This window comes from Oncorhynchus nerka, linkage group LG27 (genome assembly GCF_034236695.1).
Source record: "Oncorhynchus nerka isolate Pitt River linkage group LG27, Oner_Uvic_2.0, whole genome shotgun sequence".
Lineage (NCBI taxonomy): Eukaryota > Metazoa > Chordata > Actinopteri > Salmoniformes > Salmonidae > Oncorhynchus > Oncorhynchus nerka.
The window spans coordinates 68,292,794-68,306,737 of NC_088422.1; the positions used below are offsets into that span (position 1 = coordinate 68,292,794).

Consider the following 13,944-nt stretch of genomic DNA (forward strand, 5'->3'; position numbering starts at 1 on the left):
AAATAGCAGTGTATCACTTTTTATTGATCTAAGGGTTTTGATACAGTTGATCATGCTATACTGAGGCAGAGATTGAGGGTAGGTCTTTTGGAGCATACAGTTGCATGGTTTGCTAACTGTCTGATAGAACTCAGTGCACTCAATTTGATGGGCTCATGTCTTTTAAATTGTCTAATGGTGTGCCACAGGGCTCTGTAGTTGGTCCCCTCTTCACTATTTAGACAAATGTGCAAAATGCACAACTTCACTTATGTTGATGATACTGTTATTTATTGTTGTGCCTCATCTCACAAAAGCTTTCCATAACTTGCAAACTGCTTTTTATATACTGTTCTACATACCTTGTGTCAATTGAAGCTTATCCTCAATACTGACAACTAATGGTGTTTTCTAAAGCAATAAATACATCTCTGAACCTTACACCTATTACTACCTGTCAGGGCATTGAGATTGAGACTGTAACATATCTTGGAATTTTAATTGATGGCCTCTTAAATTGCATATTCAACAATTTACAAAAACTTTTAAATTGATGTTGGGATTTTATTTTAGGGATAAGGCCCGTTTTTCTTTTGACGCCAGAAGGAGGCTAGTATTAGCTACATGTATGCCTTTACTAGACTATGGGGCTTTTTTATATATGAACGCTTCCACTCAGTGTTTGAGATCAATTGACACCCTTTACCACGGCGCATTGAGATGTATTTTAAAACTGCAAAACCCTTACGCACCACTGCACGTTATATACCAGGGTTGGCTGGCCTTCCCTAGTCATTCGTAGGCGCAGTCACTGGTATACTTTTTAAATTTATTTTTAAGCCATTTTGGGTTCACTACCATTTTATTTGAGCATTTTTATTGTTCAGAAATGTGGTGGGTACTCTCTTCGTTCGCAGGACATTATCCTGCTAACTGTTCCAAATGTCCGAACTGAGTTTGGTAAAAGGGCTTTTATGTACTCTGCGCCATCGGCTTGGAACGCCTTACAAAATACTTTTAAACTGGAAGAATTTGTCCCAATTGGTGTTTTTAAATAATCGATAAAGGATTGAGGCTTATTCTGACCTGTCAATGATTTTAATTTGCTGCTTTATGATGTTATACTCTTGTGAATTATATGGTTTTTACAAGATTACTTGTAGTTTTTCATGTCTAATTGTGTGCTGACGCTCTTGAAAAAGAGATTTCAAATATCAATGAGCCCTTCCTGGTTAAATAAAAATACGATTACCAGAAAGGTTTGCTACCACTGAAGTTCTCCCACCTTGTGGTTTCTGATGTCATGGGGTAGTGATGAAGGAAGGACGGTGAAAGTAGTCCAAGGCTTCTGTTGACAGGAAGCGGAAGTTGTCCTTAGACTAGCTAGCAGGAGTAAAAGACAGCAGCGATAAGACATCCTTTCGTGGATAGTTGGAAATACAGTCAACATGCCTGTTTTAGCGTATAAAGCGTGAACATTCCCACCAACATGAACAACATTATGGAGGAACAGGAGAGGGATACTCTCCTTGCTGCAGTCCCCGAGTCCCAAGTTTTGACGCCGGTAACTGTTCTGGCTAGCTCGCTAACCAATAACAACACGCAATCTGATATCTGGCAACTCTGTTTTCAAATGACAGCCAACCTTGCTACCATTCTCTCAGCGTATAACGTTACTTGGCTTGTTATTTACGGTTTACTGCGAACGTTAGCTAGCTACGTTTGTGTAAGCTAACCATACTAGATACAGATTGTACACCAGATAATGCGAACGCTATTTACATTTGTCATTTAGAAGACACTCTTAAACCTAATTGCTCTGGATAAGTGCCTTGCTCAAGGGCACACCGGTATATTTTCCACCTAGTCGACTCGGGCATTCGAACCAGCGACCTTTTTGTAACTAGCCCAACGCTCTTATCAGCTTGGCTACTTGCCTCATCCAGCAACTTTAGGTTCACTAACAAATATTAAAAAGAGGATATGTTCAACTGTGTAGAATACACACCAATATCGTTATTTTCTTGTGTAATCTTAACTATTCCGTTAACCCTTTACACTCGTGGGAATATGCCTACATTGCACAGGAGGTTGGTGGAACCTTAATTGGGGAGGAAGGGCAGATGGTAATGGAACAGAATAGGTAGAAAGGTATCAACAACATCTAACATGGTTTCCATGTTTGCCATTCCATTCTGTCAATTCCAAGCATTATTAGCCATCTGCCCCTCAGCAGCCTCCAATATGGAAAGGGATAAATTGAAATGTTTCTTACAGAAGAAATATGAAAATGTTCATAACTATGGTAGCAATTGAAACGGAAGAGTTTCGCAAAGTTAAGGACACAACACGACAGAAGTCAAAACATTACACTGTTTGATTTTATGATATAACCAAAGATTTTGGGTGTCCGTTACAGGACTTTGGGAAGTGTCATGATGACACTCACCTGTGTCGTTCAACGCGAGAAGATTTTAAATAGACAAAATGCCGGCGTAAACATTGGATTACTTCATGGAGCGAAACATTTCTATTAAAAAAATTGAGCATTTTCTAAATTGGTGGCAATATACTCAGCTAGTTATCTATTTGATTCAAATGAGAGGCTAATAGCAGGGCTAATTTGTAGTTGTTTAGCAGCGTTAGGGCAAGGCTGTTTTCCTGGGCACTATAGTATTGCCAGTGTAACAGTATAGCTTCCGCCCCTACCTGGGCTTGAACCAGGAACACATCGACAACAGCCACCCTCAAAGCATCGTTACCCATCGCTCCACAAAAGCCGCTGCCCTTGCAGGGCAAGGGGAACAACTACTTCAAGGTCTCAGAGCGAGTGACGTCACCGATTGAAACGCTATTAGCGCGCACCCCGCTAACTAGCTAGCCATGTCACATTGGTTACACCAGCCTAATCTCGGGAGTTGATAGGCTTGAAGTCATAAACAGCTCAATGCTTGAAGCATAGCGAAGAGCTGCTGGCAAACGCACGAAAGTGCAGTTTGAATGAATGCTTATGAGCCTGCTGCCTACCACCGCTCAGTCAGACTGCTTTATCAAATATCAAATCAAAGACTTAATTATAACATAATAACACAGAAATACGAGCCGTAGGTCATTAATATGGTCAAATCCGGAAACTATCATTTAGAAAAACAAACGTTTATTCTTCCAGTGAAATACGGAACTGTTTCATATTTAATCTAACTGGTGGCATCCTTAAGTCTAAATATTGCTGTTACATTGCACAACCTATGTCATAATTATATACAATTCGGGCAAATTAATTACTGTCTTTGTTAGGAAGAAATGGTCTTCACACAGTTCGCAACGAGCCAGGCGGCCCAAACTGCTGCGTATACCCTGACTGCTTGCACGGAGCGCAAGAGAAGTGACATAATTATCCTAGTTAAAAGAAATTAATGTTAGCAGGCAATATTATCTAAATATGCAGGTTTAAAAAATATATACTTGTGTATTGATTTTAAAGAAAGGCATTGATGTTTATGGTTAGGTATACATTGGTGCAACGACAATGCTTTTTTCATGAATGCGCTTGTTAAATCATCACCAGTATGGCGAAGTAGGCTGTGATTCGATGAGAAATTAACAGACACCGCATCGATTTATATGCAATGCAGGACAAGCTAGATAAACTAGCAATATCGTCAACCATGTGTAGTTAACTAGTGATTGTTAAGATTGATTGTTTTTTATAAGATAAGTTTAATGCTAGCTAGCAACTTACCTTGGCTTCTTGCTGCACTCGTGTAACAGGCAGTCAGCCTGCCACGTAGTCTCCTTGTGGAGTGCAATGTAATCGGCCACAATTGGTGTCCAAAAATGCTGATTACCGATTGTTATGAAAACTTGAAATCGGCCCTAATTAATCGGTCGACCTCTATTTCATACATTCCTGATTTGCACATGTTAAGGGTCCTGGCACTGGCAGCAGCTCAAGACCAAGGGCTACAGATGGGGGCATCAGACCTTTGGAGAAGAGGGGACCCTACATCATGTCCAAAGCCTCAGCCATTCACATGAAACTACGTAAGTGCATTCCTTGCCCTAGATTGACACAATTCCTGTTTATAGTCTTGTGATGTTTCAGTGTTGTCATAGCCTATGTTTCTATTTAAAGTGTTGTTCTTCTGCATGTGACTGAATCCTGGCTTTAGAGAAACACCGGGAAATGGCCCGCAAAGCAATGAAGAAAAATGGCCTTACCTCAGGGGGTCCAGTGATGCAACAGCCCAGGCAAGGAGGAAAGAGGTAAGAGGAGGGAGAAGTATGTTTGTATGCGTGCATGCAAGCATAATGGAATTTGAGGTATTCGAGCTGTTACAATTGAAGTTTTTCTTGTTCCTCTTGTAGAAGTGTGAAGTTCAACAAAGGTTATGCCGCTTTGACTCAGCACGCTGAAGATACACTGGTAGCATTGGAATCAGACAGGTAAAGGACTACACACATGGCACTGAATGTTGATCTGCCAATCGTTTGGTGCGCTGCGTTTTAGGGACCACACGCTGGTGGATGTCTGACAGTGTGCAAATTATGGCTGGCACTCAGTTCAGAGGTGCTAAGTACTCTCTCCAGCAAACACTATTGGCAAGGCACTACTGACTGTAGACAATCTCTAAAGAGCCCTATGTTTATTTAGGAAGTTTTTTATTTAACCTTTATTTAACTGGGCAAGTCAGAACAAATTCTTATTTACATTGACGGCCAAACCCAGACGATGCTGGGCCATTTGTGCGCCGCCCTATGGGACTCCCAATCACAGGGTCTGTAACCAGGGCCTCTAGCACTCAATCGTAAATTACTTTTTAAATGGCACATTGTCCAAATCCTCGATCGGATTGAATCCCAGCCTAAGAGTTTTCCTAATGACATCTTGTCTTGACCTTGCAGTGATGATGAGCTAGATGTTGAGCAGTATTCCTCAGGATACTCTTCAGCTGAGGTGAGTGTGTCCAGTGTATACTATACTCAGACCACGCTTCTACATAGAAAGGCTTGTTCGTTGGGCAGCAGTGTTCTCTATCAGGAGCAGGGTTCAGTTTCCATTTAAAATATTTGTCCCTTTATAGTCAACTACAAATGTATTCATATTTAAACAAGATGCAATGCAAGTATACACCATTATTGCTGAAATAGGCTGTGTAATAAAACATTAAAGAAATATCCAGCCTATCCTCACACCTGTTTCTTACACCTCCTGTCCGCATACCTTTTTGAATTGTCATTCCACGGCTGACTTGTTGACCTCTGTGCAGGTGCACCCAGACCTGAGCAGGCAGCTGCTGAAGGATGGATACCGGCTGGATGAGATCCCTGATGACGAGGACCTGGACCTTATTCCCCCTAAAGCCATGGGTTCCTCAGCCTGCTGCTGCGCTGAGGACCCGTCGTGCTCTGTGCAGTGAGGAGGGCACTTAGTGCTGTGACCTGGCTGACCCTGCAGCTCTGTGTTTAAAGACTGGACCTCTGTTACCCTGACCTTAGCCACTGTTTAAGTCGAGCAAGGCCTCCCGTTACCCAAACCCTACCACTGTCTAAGCATGGAACCCCCCTAACACTTTAAATGGCTAGCCACTGTTTTTGCAGTGCTCTCTACACCCTAACTAACCTTAAGCATGGACTGAAGTCATCCAAAGCCTTAGCCACTGTCCAAGCAGGGCTCTCTGTCACCACAAAGGTTGACCTCTGTGTTATTTTGGAACTAGATTAAATGCTAACCACGTTGCATCCCCTCTCAATAGACAGGTGCAGGGTGATTAATCTCTAGACATGCACTACACTCATTCACCTGATGGAGAAGGTCACTGTCTTGTTGTCCTCTTTGGCATATCACTCCCAGGTCTATTTAAACATAGAAAATTGATATGCAAGGTAATATGCATACAGCAAATGTCCTAGAGCAGTTTGAAGGCTAAAGCTTTTTCTGCAAGCTTGTCTTGCTCCAATTCACTTTTTTCAAAGTAAGCCCTTTGAAAACAAACCTGAACATTCCATAACTATAGCTTCATTGATTTTGAATTTTTTATCCATCTTCCTAAAATTCCCTGTTTTTGTTGTAAATCCCTGGTATTAATCTTGGGTCTAACCTAAGACCCTTAGGTGTCTTTGACATTACATGGTTTACTTGTATATGAATTAATGCTTTAAAAGATATAGGGATACTAGCACTTACTCTTATGTCAGGCTGCCTTCCAAAGCTTTGTCCAAAAAAAGTTATGTAAAAGGGTTACAAAATGGCACTGTTTACTGTAATGTTACAGCAATGAGAACTCTGGTCAATCTTGTCCTGCGTGTTAGATGTAAGATTACAGCCCATGGTGTCACCGAGGTTAACCACTACCTCCTGACAATGCTGTACACAACAACACAATAACCCACTTGATCCTCTGTCTACTATGTATAGTAGTTACTAGATACTCAGAGGGACATGCATATGATATCAGAAGGCGATCTGAACAGACAAGTCACCTACATGTTACATTTTGATCATTCTCTCTCTCTCTCGCATGTCACTCAGCAAATTGTACATTTTCCCACCCTAATGTTAGTGTTTTGGTATCTTCTAGTTTTAAAAGCAAGCAGTACATTGTGAGTACACTAAACATTTTGAAGAATTCTGTCTGTGTTGTCAAGCATTAGAATGGGTGATTCTCATCACTCAAGCCCTTACATGTGTTTGCTAGTTGCTGTTTATCAATGCAGACCTAATGTGGAAGTGTGTGTTGGTCTGGCTGCGTTTACACAAGTGACCCAATTCTGATATTTTTCACTAATTGGTCTTTGACCAATCACATCAGCTTTGAAAAAGAGCTGCCGTGGAGAGATCTGGCATGATTGGTCAAAAGACAAATTTAGTAGAAAGAATATCAGAATTGGGCTGCCTGTTTAAACGCAGCCATTGAGTGCTTGACCTGTGTCACTAGAAAGATAAATATTGGACTCATCACCATCCGGTGCAGTCAGTAGCCAGTACACTGCACTTGCCTGTACTATGCAACTAATGGGACAATCTGCTTCTGTATCCTAGTTAAAACAATATACTAAGTGTTACTGAGTGCTAAATGCATTAACTTGAAATATTATTATGTAAAGGGAACACTATTTTTATTTGATTATAAATATTGTTTTTGCTATATTCAATATAATTAATTAATATACACATGTCCTTTTGTAATTTTCTTCTGGTTTGCTGGAGGGGATGTTACCACATTGAAAGTTATTCTCACAGAATTCAGAGAGCTACCAATCTAATCTCTGTCAAATATTTGTTATGTAGAAGAGTTTGGATGTACAGCGTTGAGGAAGCAGAATATGTTTATGTTGAGTATTCCGGTATATTACGGGGCGGCAGGTAGCCTAGTGGTTAGAGCGTTGTAACCGAAAGTTTGCAAGATCGAATCCCTGAGCTGACAAGGTAAAAATATGTCGTTCTGCCCCGGAAAAGGCAGTGAAAATAAGAATTTGTTCTTAATTGACTTGCCTAGTTTAAAAAAAAAAAAAGGTAAAATATTGGAAAGACAACTTGATAAAGCCGGTTGGTTGGATTAGATCAAGGGTGTCAAAACTGGTCTGCTGGTTTATCCTTTCAAGTAAGACCTAGACAACCAGGTAAGGGGAGTTCTTTACTAAACCATTCCATAATCAAGTACACGGGAGGAGCGACAATCCACAGCCAGTTGACGCTCTGTGGAATAAATAGATCGTTAACTGAAGGTAAAGAACAGACAGTGGGGCCATAGTACCAGACCAGAGCATTTACCATCCATATCCATTTGGGGGCAGCATTGAGTTGTCAAAATATTATATAATGGCGAGGGAAGTAGCCAATTGACTATCATTACTTGCGTTACGTACATGCACCACTGAGTATATAGGCTATTTTATAGCTCACTGCTCATCAGACTCATTTTTATCTGGGATTATAAATTGCATTAAATAATTTTAACTTTGCATTATCATTGTTTGCCAAAAATGTAGGGCAGGCTAATTATTCAACAGGCAAGTTATCCACATGTTAAATGTAATTGTACTGAGGGAAAAAGCCTGTCAGCATAACGGCGACAAGCGATCTATTATGTACTATTTAATAGGCTCTAGTTTGTATGGACTGTGACAAGTGTTGCCATTCTCATAAGATTGCCATTCTCATGAGATTTGCATACGCATAGTAACTATTCAGCCAACGCTGCGCTGGAACTCTGGAACTTGTTGCTGTCACTGGGCGGGCCCTAATGATGTTGTACGCCTAGACAGGGGGTGTAATTCAAGTGAAGGAAAATCGAGTCAAGGGAGTTACCTCAACGGCAAGCTTTCGAGATATGAGATCGGGCCATATTTCATGTCCGTCTTTCTCTAAATTAAAAAAAGAAGTGGAGAAAGATACAATTGAGAGTTACACAGCCAACATTCCGCCTATCAGCTGGTGGACAAATGTGACCCCCCCCCCCGTGCATGCACAAATTCTCTGTGTTTACAAGTGATTGAAACCGTGCCAGCGAAGAGGGAAAAAGATAACCAAGGAGGGATGGTGGACAATTCCGGTAGCAGCAAGGCACAAATGGTGAGTTGTTTCCCACTGTTTGGCGCTGTGCCCTGGCTAAGTCTCGGTTGTGTCATAGCATAGGAGCGAGGTAGCGAACATTTTATTTGCAGAGCAATGTAGGCTAAAAGCACGAGGCTATCAAATGTAACACCTTTTTCCTTATTGAAATCCTTATTACTGTTTGGTTTTGATAGTTTAGCGTACGTCATTGCCAATTTCCTGTTTTAATTACAGTTGTAAATCCGACTATTTATAATGTATCGTGAAAAACCCAATAAAATAGATCAAATGCATATTTTCATGCACTGTATCTGCGCCCCTAATATATAATTTAGATAGAAAAAAGTATATGTATGTGCGTAGCCTACAAACTAGTCAGATATTATACTATACGCTGTTTACCCATTCATGTACGTTTTCTGGAGCCTCGCCATATACACCCTGAAAGCTAATTTTGACATACTGCACGAATAGGAAAGAAGAGGCTGTAGGCCTATGTTTTTTGGATTTAAAAAAATATATATTCGAACTTTAACCATATCAATCATCTCATTTTGAATGTAGTATACATCTGGGTTTGTTCTTGTTTCGGATTGAAGCTAAATTGTACACTTTTTGATGAGAAACAACTGTTCGAGGCAACATGTTTCACAATGTTTTCTAAGTTGTTATATTGTTACAGATGTTTCTGTCAAAATCGTATTCGGTTTATATTGTTCTGGCTCATTCTTAAAGTGATGCATATCTATTTCAATTGATTGTTATGCGTTAACTCGAATACATTTTTTGATATAAGAAGCATAAATGCAATGTGCTGTAGATCTATCTACAGGACGAAACGTGGTCTTGTAACTTCTGTATTATGTGCAGCTGTGTTGAACAGTGTGTAATTTGCCTGTCGCTACACTTCTGTACAAATGTGTCCTGCATTTTACTACTGTGCTTTTAAATACAATCACGTGTAGCACCAGCTATTGCATACCATACAATATCTTCCGTGCAGTCAACTTTTTTGTTTATCGACAGTATTTTGCCTATCTTCTCCCCTTCCTCAATACCAATTAGCCTTTCCCTCATCTATTGTGCTCATGTTGAAACTTACCCATGTTATCCTCATGAAGTGGATGGTTTGTTGTAGCCTACTGTACTAAGTCTGGCGGTGACTTAACTCAAATCCTGACAGATAGGACTTTAAAAAAAATGTTTAAATAGTCTACTTTGTGTTTATTAGAACCGGGAAAGCCAGACATCCAGTAGTCATTTGAGTTGTTGGTTTATGGTTGACTATTGATGTCTTTCTCACTTCCTCTCCCAGCCCAGCATGTCACAGGAGAGTGGTCTGGGGGGTGTCTATCCTCAGGCAGGCACGGCAGGAGGAATGAAGCTGGAGGCTGTCATGGAGCAGCTACAGCGCCAGCAGCAGGCCAGGCTGGAGATGGAGCGCAAGGAGAGGCGGCTCCGTGAGGCCCACATCATGTACGCCCAACAGGTAGCAGCGCAGCAGGCCATCCTAGCCGCGGCTAGGGCCTCTGGAGCTGGCTTCATGGGCAAGGCCCTGGTTGGAGGTGGTTCAGGGATACCCAGAGGAGGCCCACTGTCCCGGGTCTCTAACCAGAGCAGTGTGGACTCAGAGAGGGAGGACGAGGAGGACAGAGGCCGGGATTCAGGGGATGAAGATGACGATGAGGAGATGATGGATGGAGATGAGGGGAGCGAGGAGGAAGAGGGAGGGGCTAGTGGTCTTGAGTACCTCCGCAAGCAGACACTGGCTCTTCAACAGGGTGCCTCCCACCTCCCAGCGAATCCATTTGGTAGTTACTCTACCTCGGGCCCCCAGAATGCCCCATTGCCACCCGTTCGGGTGAAGCAGGAGCCTGACGAGAGCCGTTCTCCTGCAGGGCCCCACTCTGCCTCCTCCCCCAACGGGCAGGCCGACTGGAATAGCTTTGATGATCAATTAAAACAGGTAAGGCCACCTTGGTTTACCGCCAATCTACTGTCCTTATTAATAATGTATGTCAGTTCTCCTTTCTTAGCTATATATTCCAAATCCTATCCCCTGTTGAATTTTACGTCTGCCCTTGACATGAAAGAGTAGAGTTGTCCACATTAAGAAATATTGCCACATCTCTCTGAATATTTATCCTCAGCAGCTAATCTGGCATCAAAGTCGTACTATCTCTTCCCCAAACACAGTGAGTCAACACAAAGCTGTGTAATGAAAACACAAATGTCCCCTTAGTAAGTAAGCGTCATATAGGGGGAAAGCCTTTCGCTATTTTCAAGTCTCCTGTTGTGTGTTTTGTCTGATTGTCCCGTCTGCCCCTGCTGTGAGTGGGTGGGTTAATCTTAGCTTCGACACAGACCTCTCAGCCAGTATCTTTGTGAGTCACTTACAATCACTGGGGAGGGCTGAGCTGCTCTTTGGCTTTTGTTGCCAAAAATCCTAGAAGTGTGCACTGGCAGAGGGCCAGGCACGTGTGTCGCTCGCTCTCACTCACTCTGCGCTCAGTGATTTCTCTCTTGTGCTCTCCTGGCAGACGTGCAGCACACGGGTTGGGAAGGTAGAGGTATCCTACAGCATAGTAGTGGTGCTACTCATCTGAAGGGTTTCAGCACTGTGCCAAGTATACTTTTTCATTGAAGGTAAATATTTCCTCACCGCTGTGTTACAGCGTGACAGAATGCAGAGTGGAATCCAAGCTATCCTTCATGGTTGAGTCAGCACTAGGGAAGTAGCATGTGTTGTGTAACAGCCCACCAGTGGTTGATATAAAAAGCCATGTTGCAGTGGAGTTGACAGATGTAGGAGGCAGAAAAGATCTGTTGCTGTGACTGAGCATTGCATTGCGTGTGCTGCACTCATTTTCCCAAGGATGTCATTACTGTCTATTTAAAGGGGAAATGACTTTGGGACTGTCACTCCCGTCTATTTCCAAATTTAGCTCCAGAAGGGCGATGATGGAAGGGGAAGTAAATAAATGACAGCAGAATGAGCCCTGAATTAGAGTAGGCGACAGTTATCACAGAGAATAGTCAGACAGGAGAGAGGGTGGAGTAGACTTCTAGCTACCACTACCAGATCACAGTGGAAACAACCTGAATCAAATGAAGTTTGACCACATTGTTGTGTGACTGAGAACAAAAACGGCGTCATTGGTTGGCGACATGTCGACCACCTCGAACCTGTGTCTCTGTTTAGGCCAGCTGTCAGACAGCCACCAGTGATCAGAGCAGGAGAGGTGTCACAGAGCCCTGGCCTGGCTATCTGTGGTGTGGTTCTTTTATTAGGAGAGGGGGTTGGGGAGACATTGTCAAATGAGAAGTAGTCTGCTTTTTTTCTCTTTTTTTCCCCCCCTCTTTTGTCTTTCCTGTCTTTATGATGGCTCATCTCTTGTGGCAGTTTCAGGTTGCACTGTTGAAGGGGGACAGTGAAGGCAGGGTGACTTTTTTTGATGGTATTGTCTTCAAGAGGCTGGAGAAAACTTCAACAAATACGATTCTCTGGAGGGAGGGTTGATAATATTTTCAAAAGCAATGGCACACCATAACCTTAGTGTCACAGTGGTTAGAAGCAGCCTATTATATACATTTATATTAAGGCGGTTATAAGAACCATTTATTTTTATTTTTAGTTTGACCATTATTTAACTAGGCAAGTCAGTTAAGAACAAATTCTTATTTTCAATGACTGCCTAGGAACAGTAGGTTAACTGCCTGTTCAGGGGCAGAACGACAGATTTGTACCTTGTCAGCTCGGGGGTTTGAACTGGCAACCTTCCGGTTACTAGTCCAACGCTCTAACCACTTGGCTACCCTGCCGCCCCATGGAACAACCTACCACTTATTTTGATATTATGCATTATTCTATTAGCCTAAAAGGGGAAAGGGGGATACCTAGTCAGTTGTATAACAGAATATCCTCTGACAGCGTTTCCCAACTCCAGTCCTCCAGTACCCCCATCAGCACACATTTTTGTTGTAGCCCTGAACAAGCAGTTTGTGGTTCAACTTGTCAACTAATCATCAAGCCCTCAATGAGTTGGATCAGCTGAGTTTGTCTGGGGCTACAACAAAACTGTGTGCCGTTGGGGGTACTGGAGTTGGGAAACACTGCTCTACGACAGCCCTCTGTGTGTCAAAGGAGCGTGGTGTAAATATCGGGGGGGGGGTTCTGTGTTTTCTGTCATTGATGCATGTGTCATGACCTCGGCCCTGCCCTAAACGGCAGAGTAAATAATTGTCAAACAAGAGGATGGACAAAGGCCTTGCGTGGAGTGTTGGCCAGAGTGTTATTGTGCCTGGACAGGTGTGTGTGTGTGTAATCTCCCAGTGATTAATAGAGTAATAATCATGCCTGTGGACCGTGCCCTGGGCGTGTGTGCTCCTGGCCCCCGATGGTGTCATGCAGTAATAGCTAACTCTGCCTAGCAGTTCCATACTGGAGGGGTTGCGCTGGGCATTCTCTAATGATAATACAGGTGGCAGTGGTAGACTAGAAGTGGTTTTGGTTTCGCTGGATTATCTGCTGTTTCTTCATGTTTACGTCTTTTGATGTTCCTTCATTCTGGTGTCAAGGGAGACTTAACCAACAAAATGGAGAATAACCAGGGCTTCATTTGCATTGTAGTGATGAAAGAGGAAGTCTGGGAGAGCTAAGGGTCTAGGAGGGAGGATAAGCCTCTCTCTCATCATTAAACTCCAAGCCCTGCTGGTTTGTACTGCTGGCTGCTGCTAGCTACTGGCCACGCATTAAGACATGTTTGTTGAATGCATGCTGTTGCATAATTTAACTGTCACCCCAACAACGCATCAGTCAGGAAATGGGGAGCTGGCTGCACAGCTGCAGCTGCCTGGAATGCGATCGATGGAGGTTGTGGGAGCTGCTTTTAGAGCAGGGAGTGACTGTTAGGTCTCATTTATGGTTCATGGATTATGAATGAGGACATAAACTCAGCAAAAAAATAAACGTCCTCTCACTGTCAACTGCGTTTATTTTCAGCAAATTTAACATGTGTGAACATAAGATTCAACAACTGAGACATAAACCGAACAAGTTGCAGAGACGTGTGACTAACAGAAATTGAATAATGTGTCCCTGAACAAAGGTGAGGGGGGGTCAAAATCAAAAGTAACAGTCAGTATCTGGTGTGGCCACCAGCTGCATTAAGTACTGCAGTGCATCTCCTCATGGACTGCACCAGATTTCCCAGTTCTTGCTGTGAGATGTTACCCCACTCCTCCACCAAGGCCTCACCCTCCGATCCAACAGGTCCCTGGCGTGCTCAATGGCATTGAGATCCGGGCTCTTCGCTGGTCATGGCAGAACACTTACATTCCTGTCTTGCAGGAAATCACGCACAGAACGAGCAGTATGGCTGGTGGCATGGTCATGTCAGGATGAGCCT

At 42.8% G+C, this 13,944-nt stretch overlaps 2 protein-coding genes across 2 annotated transcripts in view; both read left to right on the forward strand.

Annotated features, from left to right (window-relative positions):
* Window positions 1–1,288: 1,288 nt before the first annotated feature.
* On the forward strand, window positions 1,289–7,153 carry LOC115112202 (protein FAM219B-like). The gene is made up of 6 exons (XM_029639074.2): window positions 1,289–1,543; window positions 3,909–4,023; window positions 4,152–4,245; window positions 4,348–4,425; window positions 4,885–4,936; window positions 5,250–7,153. The coding sequence occupies exons 1-6, from the start codon at window positions 1,469–1,471 to the stop codon at window positions 5,397–5,399; spliced, it is 564 nt and encodes a 187-aa protein (XP_029494934.1). The 5' UTR covers window positions 1,289–1,468; the 3' UTR covers window positions 5,400–7,153.
* A 696-nt stretch (window positions 7,154–7,849) lies between these two features.
* The window catches only part of LOC115112203 (AT-rich interactive domain-containing protein 3B-like), a 78,435-nt gene continuing 72,340 nt past the window's right edge, over window positions 7,850–13,944 (forward strand). Inside the window, exons 1-2 of the mRNA XM_029639075.2 lie at window positions 7,850–8,554; window positions 9,852–10,502. Of these exons, the coding sequence (XP_029494935.1) occupies window positions 8,519–8,554; window positions 9,852–10,502 (687 nt within the window). The 5' untranslated portion in view covers window positions 7,850–8,518. The remainder of the gene's footprint in view (window positions 8,555–9,851; window positions 10,503–13,944) is intronic.

Bases quoted from the DNA above. Each gene is read 5' to 3' on its own strand.
- LOC115112202 (XM_029639074.2), top strand. From the start codon at position 1,469: ATGAACAACATTATGGAGGAACAGGAGAGGGATACTCTCCTTGCTGCA. The intron at 4,246-4,347 runs GTAAGAGGAGGG...TTCCTCTTGTAG, and splicing joins CCCAGGCAAGGAGGAAAGAG to AAGTGTGAAGTTCAACAAAG. The intron at 4,426-4,884 runs GTAAAGGACTAC...TTGACCTTGCAG, and splicing joins GTAGCATTGGAATCAGACAG to TGATGATGAGCTAGATGTTG.